The 16,707-nt window shown below is 44.8% G+C and overlaps 1 protein-coding gene across 5 annotated transcripts in view; it reads left to right on the top strand.

Annotated features, from left to right (window-relative positions):
• Lrrk1 (leucine rich repeat kinase 1) overlaps positions 1-16,707 on the top strand; it is a 147,294-nt gene that overhangs the window by 83,999 nt on the left and 46,588 nt on the right. For 4 of the 5 annotated variants that reach the window (XM_020161721.2, XM_074061750.1, XM_074061748.1 and 1 more), the window contains 6 exons: positions 9,258-9,484; positions 9,985-10,112; positions 10,204-10,367; positions 11,175-11,312; positions 13,121-13,233; positions 14,495-14,571. In XM_020161721.2, the coding sequence (XP_020017310.2) occupies positions 9,258-9,484; positions 9,985-10,112; positions 10,204-10,367; positions 11,175-11,312; positions 13,121-13,233; positions 14,495-14,571 (847 nt within the window). The remainder of the gene's footprint in view (positions 1-9,257; positions 9,485-9,984; positions 10,113-10,203; positions 10,368-11,174; positions 11,313-13,120; positions 13,234-14,494; positions 14,572-16,707) is intronic. The other variant, XM_074061751.1, reaches the window with a different exon arrangement.

Here is a 16,707-nt window from a genome sequence, read left to right as displayed (position 1 = left end):
TCACCCCTCCCTTGTGTACTCTCGCTTTTATCATGTGCTCATAGTCCAATCCCCTTGTTGTGTTTGCCCTTGATCTAATGTCCACATATGAAGGAGAACATACGATTTTTGGTCTTTTGGGCCAGGCTAACCTCACTCAGAATGATGTTCTCCAATTCCATCCATTTACCAGCGAATGATAACATTTCGTTCTTCTTCATGGCTGCATAAAATTCCATTGTGTATAGATACCACATTTTCTTAATCCATTCGTCAGTGGTGGGGCATCTTGGCTGTTTCCATAACTTGGCTATTGTGAATAGTGCTGCAATAAACATGGATGTGCAGGTGCCTCTGGAGTAACAGTCTTTTGGGTATATCCCCAAGAGTGGTATTGCTGGATCAAATGGTAGATCGATGTCCAGCTTTTTAAGTAGCCTCCAAATTTTTTTCCAGAGTGGTTGTACTAGTCTAAATTCCCACCAGCAGTGTAAGAGGGTTCCTTTTTCCCCGCATCCTCGCCAACACCTGTTGTTGGTGGTGTTGCTGATGATGGCTATTCTAACAGGGGTGAGGTGGAATCTTAGCGTGGTTTTAATTTGCATTTCCTTTATTGCTAGAGATGGTGAGCATTTTTTCATGTGTTTTCTGGCCATTTGAATTTCTTCTTTTGAGAAAGTTCTGTTTAGTTCACGTGCCCATTTCTTTATTGGTTCATTAGTTTTGGGAGAATTTAGTTTTTTAAGTTCCCTGTATATTGTGGTTATCAGTCCTTTGTCTGATGTATAATTGGCAAATATTTTCTCCCACTCTGTGGGTGTTCTCTTCAGTTTAGAGACCATTTCTTTTGATGAACAGAAGCTTTTTAGTTTTAAGAGGTCCCATTTATCTATGCTATCTCTTAGATGCTGTGCTGCTGGGGTTTCATTGAGAAAGTTCTTACCTATACCTACTAACTCCAGAGTATTTCCTACTCTTTCTTGTATCAACTTAAGAGTTTGGGGTCTGATATTAAGATCCTTGATCCATTTTGAGTTAATCTTGGTATAGGGTGATATACATGGATCTAGTTTCAGTTTTTTGCAGACTGCTAACCAGTTTTCCCAGTAGTTTTTGTTGAAGAGGCTGCTATTTCTCCATCGTATATTTTTAGCTCCTTTGTCAAAGATAAGTTGCTTATAGTTGTGTGGCTTCATATCTGGATCCTCTATTCTGTTCCACTGGTCTTCATGTCTGTTTTTGTGCCAGTACCATGCTGTTTTTATTGTTATTGCTTTGTAATATAGTTTGAAGTCAGGTATTGTGATACCTCCTGCATTGTTCTTTTGACTGAGTATTGCCTTGGCTATTCGTGGCCTCTTGTGTTTCCATATAAATTTCACAGTAGATTTTTCAATCTCTTTGATGAATGTCATTGGAATTTTGATGGGAATTGCATTAAACATGTAGATTACTTTGGGGAGTATTGACATTTTTACTATGTTGATTCTACCAATCCATGAGCATGGGAGATCTTTCCACTTTCTATAGTCTTCCTCAATCTCTTTCTTCAGAAGTGTATAGTTTTCCTTGTAGAGGTCTTTCACATCTTTTGTTAGGTTTACACCTAGGTATTTGATTTTGTTTGAGGCTATTGTAAATGGAATTGTTTTCATACATTCTTTCTCCGTTTGCTCATTGTTAGTGTATAGAAATGCTAATGATTTTTCTATGTTGATTTTATATCCTGCTACCTTGCTGTAGCTATTGATGGTGTCTAGAAGCTTTTGAGTAGAGTTTTTTGGGTCTTTAAGGTATAGGATCATGTCGTCTGCAAATAGGGATATTTTGACAGTTTCTTTACCTATTTGTATTCCTTTTATTCCTTCTTCTTGCCTAATTGCTCTGGCTAGGAATTCCAGTACTATGTTGAATAGGAGTGGAGATAGTGGGCATCCTTGTCTGGTTCCTGATTTTAGAGGGAATGGTTTTAATTTTTCTCCGTTAAGTATAATGCTGGCTGTAGGTTTGTCATATATAGCTTTTATAATGTTGAGGAACTTTCCTTCTATTCCTAGTTTTCTTGGAGCTTTTATCATGAAATGATGTTGGATCTTATCAAAGGCTTTTTCTGCATCTATTGAGATGATCAAGTGGTTTTTGTCTTTGCTTCTGTTAATGTGGTTTATTACGTTTATTGATTTTCGTATGTTGAACCACCCCTGCATCCCTGGGATGAAGCCTACCTGGTCGTGGTGAATAATCTTTTTGATGTGTTGCTGAATTCGGTTTGCCATTATTTTGTTGAGGATTTTTGCATCAATGTTCATTAAGGAGATTGGCCTATAGTTCTCCTTTTTGGAGGTGTCTTTGCCTGGTTTTGGGATAAGTGTAATACTGGCTTCATAAAATGTGTTTGGCAGTTTTCCTTCCCTTTCTATTTCGTGGAACAGTTTAAGGAGGGTTGGTATCAGTTCTTCTTTAAAGGTCTGATAGAATTCAGCAGAGAATCCATCAGGTCCTGGACTTTTCTTTTTGGGGAGACTCTTGATTGCTGCTTCAATTTCATTTTGTGTTATAGGTCTATTCAGGTGATTAATTTCCTCTTGGTTCAGTTTTGGATGATCATATGTATCTAGAAATCTGTCCATTTCTTTTAGATTTTCAAATTTATTTGAATATAGGTTCTCAAAGTAGTCTCTGATGATTTCCTGGACTTCCATGGTGTTTGTTGTTATCTCCCCTTTTGCATTCCTAATTCTACTAATTTGGGTTTTTTCTCTCCTCATTTTAGTCAGGTTTGCCAGGGGTCTATCGATCTTGTTTATTTTTTCAAAGAACCAACTTTTTGTTTCATTAATTCTTTGTATGGTTTTTTTGGTTTCTATTTCGTTGATTTCAGCTCTTATTTTTATTATTTCTCTCCTATTTGTTTTGGGATTTGCTTGTTCTTGTTTTTCTAGGAGTTTGAGATGTATCATTAGGTCATTGATTTGGGATCTTTCAATCTTTTTAATATATGCACTCATGGCTATAAACTTTCCCGAGTAGCTGGGATTACAGGTGTGAGCCACTGTGCCCAGCTGTTCAGGGTCTGTTGAAGCACAAAGCTGCTGTCTCCTACATTGCTGGTCCTCTGTCCAGCTGATCCCTGTCACTCAGGGCTGATTCTGAAGGGCTGGTTCCCAGAGTTCTCTGGGAACAGACTTGAAATTCACCCCCAACTTTTTTGGCAGAAGGACATGGACCCCCTTCTGCAGTCATTTCTTCTCTTCTATCATCATTGACACCACTCAGGTGACCTGGGATAAATGTTCAGACACCATTTCTGGCTCTGCTGTTCTAAGCTTCTTTGGTTTTGTTCTGATTTTTTTGCGTGTGTGGCAGTTCTGGGGTTTGAACTCAGGGCCTTGTGCTTACCAGGCAAGCGCTATACCACTTGAGCCACTCCCCAGTCCTTTTGCTTTTGGGTTTTTTTTCAGGGTTTATACTCTTTCTTGGGCTGGCCTTGGATGGCAATCCTCCTACCTCTACCTCCAAGTAGCTGATATTATAGGAGTGCACCACCGTGCCTGACACTTCTTGGTTTATAGGGTTTCTTGTGGCTTGTTCTTTAGGCCTCCAATGAGTTGGTTCCTTTTAAATTAGACCCATTGATTTTGCAGCTCTCTGGCTGTGTCTTAGTTGAACCTACATCTATTGACTTCCTTTTCTGCATCACGTCCTGCTGTCACTGGGGAGTAGTCTGTCCCTTCAAGGGATTTACGGTCTCTAAGAGAGACAATTCTGATGCCATTAGACATAAGTCAAGTGGGAACCAGCTGACATGAACAATGAGTTGGGGACATGGGAGCAAGAGCCACAAAGTCTGCATTGTGGTGAAGCAGAGACGTAGTAAGGAGGGAACACTGGAACCCCACTCAGTTGGTGGCTGTCCTCCACCAACAGAGTCACACAGAGCCGGCCATGTCTGCCCAGCCTCCAGCTAAGAATCCTTTTCTGTATCCACTCTGGAAATGCTTTTCAGTATAAACCACCTGAGCTTCAAAGCCAAACACATTGTAGATGCCAATGTCTTTATTTTTCTTTAACCAATAGTGTTGCACAACATAAGAGATGTCACTGTGACCCAGTGTCCCCATGATCCTTTATGTCTGGTGGCTTTAGGGGCATTTTCCAGACAAAGCAACTTTTCTTCTGCCTCACACGTTGGGATACACCCATGGTTCTGATATACATCTAATCCTTCCTGAAATGACACTAGTGACAACCACTCTCTTGGAAAACCAGTTTCAAGGTCATTGTACTGTGCTTTCTGGGAAAAGTAGAATTTCCTTTTATTCAGCTCCACAGTTAAGGGGTCAGGTTGAAGACAAACACCAGGCCACTTCCATCTGGTTTTTGCTGGGGTGGGTGTCACTTGACCACTGCACTGTTGCATGGGCACAGTCTTTGGTTTGGCAGTTTGGTCTTCCGCACTGGATTGTACCATGACTGGCTGTGCTCCCTTAGAGCCTGGTTTATTGACATTCTGCCCAGACTCATAAGTATGAGCTCTTCAGGGCTTACCGGGACCTGTTTTTCTGTCAAGTCCACGAGTATTATTTCAACTGTACTTTCTCTGTGGCACTTTGTAAACACATGGACACCCTGAAATGCCTGTAAACCAAAATGGTATTAAGTTGTGTCATTCATAGTTTTCAAGGCAACTCAAGACCAGAAAGACATCTTTCTACCTCCGTCTAGCCCAGGGTGCATTGTTTTGCTGACTTGGCTATCTTCCAAGGGTGGTAGTATATTTTCAGACTTCTGCTTTTTATGACCTCTCTCTGGGCCCAAGTTTATCAGACATCATCATGAAGAAACCCAGTCGGGGTAGGACCTACAGAGAGTTCTGGGAACTGGCAGTGTCTGCTTCCTCCTCTTTCTCATGTCTAGGGAAGTCGGTGGCATACACAGCTGCTCATTTCTTCTTCTGATAGGATGGTCAGCCCAAAAGAAACCCGGGAACTTTCCATACTTTCTTTCTTGACTGGGTGGTCACCAACACACACTCCTATGAGCCCATGAAGATCAAGAAACCCTTGAGTCAAAGCAGACAGACAGACAGACAGACAGACACACACACACACCCCTTCCCTCTGAACCATAAACTCCCTGAGTGTTGGTTCTGTCTGCAGCATCTGCAGTCTTGTGTCCTCCCCAAGTGCCCATCAGAACAGTTGATACTCATCAAGAGAGCATTACTGGATGTATGAACACAAGTTAAACAAGATGGCAACCCTGTTCTAGAATGGTAGTGCTCCAGTTGGGGATGAAGATGGTGGTCTTTGAAACAGGGTGCTATAGTTTGGATGTCATTTTCCCCCCAGCAGTTCATATGCTGGAGAATTGGTCCGTAGTGTGGAAGTATCAAGAGGTGTTGGGACTTTTAAGAGGTGGGGCCTGGAGGAAGGTATTCAGGTCACTGAAGGCATCCCCTTCCAAAAGGATTAATGCTGGTCTCATAGAACCACTGGATTCCCAGGAAAGCAAGTTGTTCTAAAAGTGCAATACTGGCCCATGAGTCTCACTCCGGCTTCTTACCTTATCATGTGATCTCTCTCACACATGCACCCGCCATGGTGCCATCCACCATGTTGTAATGTATCCAGCGAGACTCTCACCAGAGTTGAGTATATGTTGCCACCAAGCTTTTCAGAACTGTGAGCTCAATAGAGCTCTTTTCTATATAAAGTACCCTGCCTCAGGCATATTTTTCTTGCAACCCAAAACAGACTACTATCCAGCGTTCGCTGGGTAAGATTCAGATGGGAGGGAGAAGGAAGGTCATGAAGTCCAGGATGCAGAGGTGGGAGAAGTTTGTTTCCCTCTTGTCATGGTTACAGGACACAGTAGAAGACAGAGACCACTCATGCTTACAGAATCTTGGGTCCTTTGCTGACCTCAGGACACCCACTATCATAAGGTGACCAGATCTCAGGAGTGTTTGCAAAGGCAACAGTTTTATTTATAAGACTTTCAATGGATACCTTAAAGATCTGTTGTCAAAGTCAAAGCCCAAACCAGCCTCCTGGTTGGCTTGGAAACCGTTTTCATCTTACATTTGATTGCCATTTCAGTTTGGGTCCAAACCATTTGATAGTCAGTGATCAGAATGACCACCCAGGATGAGCAGACAGAGTTAGAATGCAAGTGGACATCTTGGATTAGTGTCCAGCTGTCTGGCCCTAACTCTTAGGACCTGGCTGTGTGACTATGAGCCCAGGAAGGAGGCAGCCACGCCCTGTGGGGGCCCATTCTTGACTTGGTGTTGCAAAGCCCACCTGATGACCTTCCTCTCAGTCTGCTGCTGGGCTGACAATTAGGCTCCTCCTCAGAATCCCCAAGGGAGGCCACAGTGCTTTGCAGAACCACCAGCCAGAAGAAATCCTGGGACCAATAGTGACCACATCATCTCATCCAAGCCATGTATTTAACAGATTAAAACCAACAATGCCAAGGTGAAGGGTGGTACAGTTGTCAATTACAGAAAGGGTAGGAAGAAACCTATGTGGCTGGGTTTGAATTCGGGGCATGAGAATGCACTCCTGGTAAGTATAGTCTCATCAAGAGCTGAGAAGCACTGACACTGCAACTGTGCTTAGCACACCTAATCCTGGAACTTGGTTTCTAAATACCATTTTCCATAAAGAAAATTACAGTTGATTTTAGGTCTTGCCTTGGACCACGTAAGAGGAGACTGGAACACCTGACTTTTCTAGGAAGTCAGGAAGCACCCAGCAATAAATAGGAGCACAAGAGCCCCAGATAGGACTCCTTCTGGACAAATTGGGAGTGACTTGGGCATCCAAAATAGTAATGATAATAATCAATTATAGTACCTTGAATAAAATAAGAATCCAAGAGTCTATTATGACACGTACAGAAGGGGGAGACAGTTTTCTGCACAGAATACCAGGTAATAAATATAGTTTTGGAAAAATCACCACTTTGCAACCACCATTGTACTAATTGATTCAAACCAAGGTTGAAAAGGGATGTTAAACCCACTGGATGAAATTGTGTAGGAACACAGAATACTCAGTGTCACAATATCACCCCACAGATAGCTTGTTCATCACAAAGGGTTAAGTGACTTTTACCAAGGAGAGATATGACAGATGCCACCTTAACCATGAAACCAAACTTGGTATCAGTAGTAGGATCATCTGAGATCTAGTGGGAGTCAACAGAAAACCCTCAACACTGTGTCATATCCTCATCCAAAATGCTTCAGTTGAACCTAAGCTTTAGGAAACAATTGAGTCAATTCTGATTATGGGATTATTCTATAAAGATGACTAGAATGACTTGGTCACAGAATAGTGATAAAAGACATTTCTGGGATAAGTGGGAATGTTTGAACTTGATCTGTAGGCAGGATAATATTGTATTGATGTGACATTTCCTGAAACTTCTGTTGTGGTGTACAAAACTATTCTTGTTCTTTAGAAATACATGTTGAAGGATTTAGGGGGTGATGCATCACAGTTTATTATCCACTGGCAAATAGTTCAGCAAAATAAGAGTGTGTGTTTTTATGTTTAGAGAGAGAGAGGGGACGAAGCAAGTGTGACCCAGATCTATGGGTGTCCATTTGATCCTAGTTCAATTTTTCTTCAGTTTTTAAATGTTTTCAATCTTATAGAAAAAGTGGAAAAAACCCAATCCTATCAATTAAACAGATCTAGAGCAATTGCACAAGTTGCCCAATTAAGTCAGCTGAGCTAAAGACTGCTCTCTGGACCCTAATTGCTTACCCTTCTTCATCCAGAGAAATGGGGAGAGAGGCAGATTTGGAGAGACAGGGAAAGAGAGAGATTGTGGGGGGAGGGGGAGATTGTGGGGGAGACACTTATGAGAGACATTTGGTCCAAAGACCAGAGTGACCAGAGGGTGAACACTCAGCCTTTCCAAGAGTTGGCGAAGGGAGAGATAAAGACTAGGCACACAGCGCCATCTGGTGGCCAGATCAGGACACCTCTCGGCTGCTGCCAATTTTGGAGGCCAAAGAACCCACATTATTGGTGCCTTTCCCACAGTCCCTGTGGGTTCTTCCATTTTCCCATTTACCAAGCACTAATTTTTGTTTATATTTCTGCTCCTCTAATTTTCCGTTGTAGATTTCCAGCTGCTTTGGAGAAACGAGCCTAAAAGCAGATTTCCTCTCCCCAGAAACTTAACTGAGCCCAAATTCTTTGGTAATTGAGAAAAAAAATCCTGTTCCAATGTATTTAGCCAGATCCTGTTTGCCTTCCATCAACAGCGAACCATGGGGCTTCCTTCTGTGCAGATAAACAAAGGCCATCCAGATGACAAATGCATTTATTTACTCTGAACTTACCACCACTAGGGAGCTGGACGTGTGACAAGGCCGGAAGTGGGTGGGGACACTGTGCAATGGAGCAAAGGTGTTCCAGGATGGGAGGCTGCAGCCCTGGGGAAGCTGGAGGCAGCTCCCTGGGAGCAGGGCACATGGGGTCTTTGGTGAGGGAGTTTAGTTAGCTTTCCCTGGTTGATCCCAAGTTGGGAGCAGGGACAATGATTAGGGGAGCTGTCAGCTATTAGTAAAGTCCTGGCCATTTTGGTCTGATTGTCACAGAAGTTATTGCAGAGCTCACTGGCTTGTTACTAGAGATAGAAGTGTGGCTTCTGCAATGTGACTTAGAGCAGCCTGACTTCCTGGGCTGCTTACTAAAGCTAAGGGGACCGCTTTCCTGGGTAGATTGTTGCAGACTATGAGTCAGAGTTCCATCTTTACTTGTGGTGTGGCCACTGTCCCTTTCCACAAAGCATGGCCTGGCCCAGGGCAGGTGGCCGCAGATACAGGGAAGAGCCATGAAAAGAAGTCAGGAACCCAGATTTTGGTCCTCATTCTTCATCCCTAGTCTGTGAGGGAGTCTTCCACACCTTAGTGGGCCACTGTTGTACACACAGGTGACTCCTGTGTGTGCCCTCCCTGGGACCAGTCTCTTGCGGGTTGGCTCTGAGCCCAGCAGCGCCCTCTGGAGGCTGCAGGGTGACTTGCCGGAGCTGTGCACAGATTCCCTGTTGGACGCAGGTGCAGTCAGAAGAGGTGTATCCTTGGTGCTGCCCACCATGGTAGGGGCTAAGCAGGCAAAATGGACAAGGTCCCAGTACCTCAGAGGGACTCAGCTGGGGTGGACACACAGACTTGTGCGTGAATAAGTGCTCCTTCATTCCAAGACCACCTTGGACCTGGACTCACCATACTTTTCCTTTTCCTCCAACACCAGGCACTTCGAGTGAAATGGTCCCATCTCAGGCTGCCCTGGGTGGATCTGGACTGGCTCATAGACATCTCCTACCAGATCACCGAGCTGGATCTTTCTGCCAACTGCCTGGCTTCACTGCCTTCAGTCATCCCCTGGGGCCTCATCAACCTGCGAAAACTGAACCTCTCAGACAACCACTTGGGGGAGCTTCCCTGTGTGCAGTCATCCGATGAGGTCATCTGTTCCAGGTGGGGAAGTGGAGGGGAGCATCTGCCACCACTGTCCTCCTCTACAGGCTCCGTGCTTGCATTTGAAAACAAAGGTCCCTGCTAAATGAAAGAGGGAAGTTCTGTCAGCATTCAGGCAGGGCCTCATTCTTCAGAGGATTTGAGCTGATTGCAAAAGCAAAGGCTCACCAGGTGCAGTGGCTCACAACCGTAATCCCAGCTACTCAGGATCGTAGTATGAGGCCAGTGTTGGCAAAAAGTTAGAGAGACCTCATCTCAACAAACAGTCAGGTGTGGTGATACACATCTACAGTCCCAGCTCTGTGGGAAGCTGTAAGTAGTAGGATTAAGGTCTCCTGATAATTGTTAATCAAATGAATAACAGTCATAGGTGCTACCTTTCCAGTGCACACTGTTTTGCAGAAAGAAAAAGAAAAATACACACCTTGCTTACAGGGAATATATTAAGTGGTTTTTGCTTCTTTTTTCTGATGCCTTGATTTCCTTCTCTCCAACCCCAGGCTACTTGAAGTTGACATTTCCAGCAACAAGCTGTCCCTCCTCCCACCTGGTTTCTTGCACCTGTCAAAACTTCAAAAACTGACAGCTTCGAAAAATTACTTAGAAAAATTGTTTGAAGAAGAAAACAGTAAGTGTTGTCACCAATGGCCTGATGCGTTAGTCCTTTCCCTCTTGGGAGAAATTTTTATAAACAATTCCTACCTTTTCCAATCCCCCAGCCACTAACTGGATCGGCCTGAGGAAGTTGCAGGAACTTGATGTGTCTGACAACAAATTAACAGAACTCCCCGCCCATTTCCTGCACTCCTTCAAATCCCTCAATTATCTGAACGTCTCCAAAAACAACCTGAAGGTGTTTCCAGATCCCTGGGCCTGCCCTTTGGTTTGTATCATACTGACAACCATGAAAGCCACAGACGGGGACCCTATAGATCCCTCTTCCAGATTTCTCTCACTTCATGACCTTGGCAGCCATGCTGGCTGTCAGGATTGGTGCTCTCACGGTGTTGCTTGAGCAGCATTTTCCCGGGCAGGTAATTCACCTGTAAGCCAGCCCACCGGCTCTGGGTTCAAAAGCTGCACCATAATCCCATGGAACTTTCTGCATGGCAGCTTGTGCCCTGACACAGGAAGGTAGTTCTGCCCACAAAATGGGGGGCCCCTCTGTTCTTTTAGGACAACTATACAATGAGAATAAGAAACAATCCGTACTCACAGCTCTGCTGCCTCAATGGTGTTTTTGTTTCTTGGGAATTTGGCTTGTTAACACAGATGGGCTAGCATAAAGAATATTTGTGTTTTATGGCTGTTGGTTTGGAACCAGGAAATTGTTCATTCCTGGCATTAATGTCTCTTGTCTGACCATATGTGTGGGGAAAACTGGCCTCCCTCTAGAGCAGGGTTCTTAATTGTTCCCTTGTATCCAAGGACAATGAGCCGGATATTCTGGAATGAAGAAGGATCCTTGTCTCCCCAGGAAACTCCTTCCCTGCCCCTTGCTTGTAGCAGAGGGCAAGACGAGAGGGACACCTAGAGCGTGTAACCTCTTAACTCCCACTGCGCCATATTTGTTTGTATGGCCCTATTAGAACAGCCTTACTTTTACCATCAAATTTAGAACAGTCTTACAGGCACTGCTGCATTGAAAGAGCGAGTCAGCAGTCATTGTCCTTCTCCTCAAAACTCCTAGAAATTCTGTAAGGCGTCCAAAAACGCCCTGCAGGCTCTGCCAGACAAGATGGCTGTGTTTTGGAAGAATCACCTGAAGGAAGTGGATTTTTCAGAAAATGCTCTAAAGGAAGTCCCCCTGGGGCTTTTTCAACTCGATGTAAGTCTAGCAGCACTTTATTTCTCCTTTTCAGCCTTAGTGAGAAAACCCACTCCATAGTACAGAGGAAGGCATGGGCTTTTCCTGAGCTTCTGACAAATCGGGGGAAAGAGTGAAGGAAAAGTTCAGTTATCAAAAATACCCAAGGTCAGCCCAGCACTGGTGGCATGATCACGTCTGTAATCCTAACTACTTGGGAGGATCAGGAGGATCTTAGTTTGAAGCCAGCCCTGGGCAAATAGTTCATGAGATGCTATCTCAAAAAAAAAAAAAAGAAAAAAAGGGCTGGCGGAGAGGCTCAAGAGGTAAAGCACCTACCTAGCAGGTGAGGTCCTGAGTTCAAATCCCAGTACTGCCAAGAAAAATTTTTTTAAATCTCCATGGTCAGGAGCAAAGATAGCAGGCTGGGTGTGCATGTGATAGGAGCAGCTGTGTTGGGGGTGGGGGACGGGCTGGTTTCTGTGTGACAGTCAACTTCCTGTTACCGTAGCAAATACCTGAAATGACCAACTTCTAACAAGAAAAGGGTTGTTTGGGCTCACAGTCTTGGAGGATTCAGTTCAAAATCTTGGAGGTTTTAGTCCACAGTTGTTTGGCTTTTGGGCCCGTGGTGACAGGGAGTGTGTGTGGCAGGGCAAAGCTGCTGGCCTTGTGACCAGGACCTGAAAAGAAAGAGGGAGAGGAAGGTGTAGAGTGCCACCGTCCTTTTCAAAGTCACACGCCCAGTGACCTAAGACCTTCTACTCTGCTCTGTCTCTTAACGGTTCCACACCTCCCCGTGGCAGCACAGGCCGATACACGGGCCTTTGGACTCAAGCTAGAGCTTTCCCCAGAACGCGTTTTTGTTTTCAGCACTGAGGATTGAACTCAGGGTCTCATGCTTGCTAGGCAAGCCCTGTACCATTTTGCTTTTAGCTTATTTTTCAAATATGGTCTTGTGCATTTCCCCCAAGCTGGCCTTGAGCCAAGATCCTCCTACCTCTGCCTCCTGAGTAGTCAGGATAGCAAGTGGGAGCCGCTATACCTGGATTTGTTTCTGAGATCTATTGGCTAACTTTTCCTGGGCTGGCTCGAACTGTGATCTTCCTATGTCCAGCTCCCAAGAAACAGGGATTACAGGCATGGGCCACCATACTGGCCCTCCCCCAGGACTTTATTTCATGTTGAAACTTTTAAGCACTGTCCAGCAATTGTTCTACCCTGGTTGTTCCTGGTTCTGTCCCTTCCCCACTCCTGGCTGTCCCACCAAGGTAGAAGCACTATAGGAAGCACTAAGAGAAAGGACTTTCCCAGAGCCCTGTGTGCCTACTCCCAGCACAGGGCTGCACTCTGTTTGAGAGCCATCAGGAGACTGTGAATCAAATTTGTCACTGGAGATGAAGGGCCAGCCCCAGAATGGGAGCTGCGAGATATTTGCTAAAGGCATCAGGACAGCTCCCCACCAGGGTCTTGTGGTAGACACAGAGGCCACACTGTCCAGGCAGGGACCATGCCAGTACCCACAGGCATGTAGCTCATAGCGAGACTGTCTACAAAACTGAAAATCAAAAAGAATCCTTGGTCCTGGGTGCTTGGACCCCTTCCATCCTATGGCCGCCTGTCACTGACTTAGGGAAGGTCTGTTGTTGCCTTGACCTATCTGCTCTGTTGGATACCATTTCAGAAGTTTTAAGAGACTCCAACCCCACCCATTTGGGGTTTCAGCTGCAGTCATCAGACTGTGCTTTGATAGAGGAACTGGCTGACTTTTTTCCTTGACCTCTCCTGTATCTGACACCTTCTTTCCTTTCTCTCCCTCCCTGTCGCAGGCCCTCATGTTCTTGAGGTTACAAGGAAACAAGCTGGTGTCACTGCCACCTCAAGAGAAGTGGACCTGCAGACAGCTCAAGACCCTAGACCTCTCCAAAAACCAGCTTGGCAAGTAAGCCTGGGCTTTTCTCCCTAAATGTGTTATGAACCTGGGGGGATGTCTCCGTATTCCTAGATGTGTGAAAATCCACATTAAGGGGGTCCCTGAGGGTGGTGTCTGTGTCTGGCTGCTGGGGCTACAGTATTGCACTGTGGATGGGACCCCAGTTCTAGAAGATGAAGCCTAAGATTCAGGCTGCAGCAGGTCTGGTTCCTCCCGAGGCCTCTCTGGTTGGCTCATAGAGGTTGACTGATCCATTGTGCCTCTTGTGTCTGCCCTCTGTGTGTGTCTGCGTCCAAATCTCCCCTTCTTAGAAGGATACCAGTCACCCTGGATTAGGGCCACCCTAGTGAAGTCATTTTAACATAATCACCTCTTTAAAAGCCCTACTGGAATATTTGCAATGCATAAGAAGATATGTTTTAGGGATGAGACCCAAGTCTAGACATGAAATTCACCTGTGTTCACATATTGTGAACCTGTGTATATGCTATGTTTCCGTGTCATATTTCATATGCACTTTAGACATACAGCCTGGAGAGTGCCTGGGTTTTGACTTTGAGCTATCCTGAAGTCGTGAAATTTTCCATTAGTAACACTATGTCAGTGCTCACAAGGTTAAGATCTGGGAGCAGTCTGGATTTTAGAGTTTTGGAGGGGGGATACTCAACCTGTACCTCCAAATACAGGCGCATTCTGGGGTCCTGAGGGTTAGAACCTCCACACAGGAATCCCAGAGAACACAATTCAGCTCTTAACAGTGATCTACATTTCTGATTTGTAAAGGCTCCTGGACAATCTTGTCACTCATTTCAGCCCAAACTGGTATTGCTTTGTCAACCACTAACTCACAGATTAGTGGCTGCATAAAAAGTTGGGGGATGAATCCAGCCCCATGTGGTCACTTGCTGAAGGTCTCTTCAGCATCCCACTGGGATGTATCCCCAAAGAGAGCTTCCCGGGGGATGGGGGACAATGTGGCAGCAACCAGAATGTGCCAGGCACAGAAATACTCACACCCACCTCAAGTAGAAAATCCCAAGAACAGAAACTGCCAGTGGTGCCAGGATTGGGTCATCATCACCCTTTCTAAAAACCCTTTCTCTCAAAGTCTCCCGAGCTCCATTGGCTACAGGGAAGCTGCAGGATTTGCAGACACCTGGCGATGGAACTTCCTGCCTTCCCTGTGTTTTTGTGTTATGTAGTCACCATCAAACTAGTAATGATGTCTCTGTCGTGCCATCTCAATTTTGTACTCTTTTTCCCTCCACAGAAATGAAGATGGGCTTAAAACAAAGCGTATCTCCCTTTTCACCACCAGAGGGCGCCAGCGTTCAGGGACCGAGGCAGGTGCGCGCTGGGGTTGGGGAGACCTTGGTGTGGTCAGATGAAGCCTGCGGGGAGCCTTGTTTCCTAGCCACCAAACGGGGAATCGCCTTATGTTGGACGTTCCCTTTCAGTGCCCAGGCATTCTTTTCCCCACAGTTCGGAGGTCAGGGTGCATGCCTGGTCGGGATCTGATGAATCAGGGCTTCCCCAGCAGTCACCTTCCCACTATGTCCTCATACAGTGTCAAGATTAAGACTCCAGACTCTTTCTCCTCTTAGAAGGACATTGATCCCATCACAAGGGCCCCACCTTCATGACCTCACCTAAGCCTGATTGCTTCCTGAAGGCCTCACCTGCCATCACATTAGGAGATGGGGCATCACATATGCATTGAGGGGAGGGCACAATTCAGTCTACGAGGTGGACTGACTTGTCCCAGGTTATGTGGCAGAGCCAGAGTTCAGCGCAGGGCAGTGAGAGTCCAGCCCTGGGGCCAGGGGTCCCATGCTGTTAGTCCTTCCTGCCACACTGTGGCATTCTTATAGTGTCCCCACTATGACCCCACAGCTGAAGCTGTCCTGAGCTTGCAGAAGGGCCTGTGCTCTTCCCCAATATGTCAGAAAAGGACCTTTTCCTAGTGTTTGTGTGCTGGTCATTCAGTAAGGTCAGCTCAGCTTGGATTGTTTCTAGAAGCTCCTCTTCTGTGACATTCAGGGGAAGAGACAGGCCTGCCCCTCATGATAAATAACCAGCCATCCTTTTTAGCCTCAGAGGCAAGACTTCTTTTTCTCTTTATTATATTTTTATTTTGAATCAACACATAGTAATTGTACATATTTGTAGGGTACAGTATGACATTTCAATAATGTATACGATGTATAGCGAGAAGGCCAGAGCAATTGACATTTCTGCCAACTCAGATGGTCATTTCTTTGTTTTGGGAACATTCAAACTCTTCTCTGCTGGCAATTTTGAAACATACAGCTCGTTGTTCCCCATCATTACCCAGCTGTGCTATATCACACCAGACATCACTCCTCACATCCACTGGCACCCCAAACCCTTTGTCTATCCTCTTTTCATCCCTCATACCCACTCCTTTCCCAGGCTTTCCACGTAACCACAGTTCCACTCTCTACTTCTCTGAGATCAACTTTTTGGTCAAAGCCAACAACATTCACAGAAATATCCCTCAAGACAGGAGCCAGTATTTAGGTTGTTTGAAATGTACCATATAATTTCCTTCTTTGGCATGAAGGATGGAAGTTGACAAGTACAGATGACATGAGGTATATTAAGAAATGTTGCAGAGGCCAAGACACGTTAGCAAGACGTGAACTAGTCTCTCTGCCTGTTGCACTTTGCGGTAGGCTGGTGTGCATGTGTGTACATATGATATGCACACCGATCAGTCATATGTGAGTATGTGGGTTTATTTATGATTGAACAAGTAACATGCTGTCAATGGAACAAATAGGAAAATCCGAAAATAGACCTAGGTAAATACAGTCTGCCCACCATGTCTGCGGATTCACATCTGCAGATTCAACCAACCACTGACTGAAAATATTAGAAAAAAATGCATCAGTACTGTGTTACCATTTTTTCTTGTCATTATTCCCTGAACAATATGGTAGGACAAGTTTTACACAGCATTTCTATTATATCAGGAACTCTAAGTCATCTAGAGACACTTGCAAATACATGGATAGACATACAGGCTATGCAAATTTTATATAAGGGACCTGGGCATCTGGAGATTTGGGTATATGTAAGGGTCCTATAACTAATCCCCTACAGATACTGAGGGACAATTGTAGGGATTTAATACATGACATTAAGGTGACACTGTAATTTAGTGGGAAAGGATGTTTTGTTGTTTTCATAAATAGTGTTGGTATAACTTGGTACAATGCTAGACGTCGTACCTTATATCAACAATAAAAATATCCACGTGGATAGTAGGTTTAAGTGACAAGAAAACTAACGGAAACAATGAAGAGGATATATGTGTACTTTGGACACGGGTAAGACCTTTAAAGCTAGCTGGGAAATCCAGAAATCCTTTTTTAAAAGACCAAAACTTTTGGCTTTGTAAAACTTGAAAAGTGTGTTTAGTAAAAGGCACTGAAAACAAAGTCATCATGCAGACAGGCT

Source organism: Castor canadensis, chromosome 19 (assembly GCF_047511655.1).
Source record: "Castor canadensis chromosome 19, mCasCan1.hap1v2, whole genome shotgun sequence".
Classification (NCBI taxonomy): domain Eukaryota; kingdom Metazoa; phylum Chordata; class Mammalia; order Rodentia; family Castoridae; genus Castor; species Castor canadensis.
Note: the sequence above shows the minus strand (reverse complement) of the source record. Positions and strands in the feature narration are given on the sequence as shown.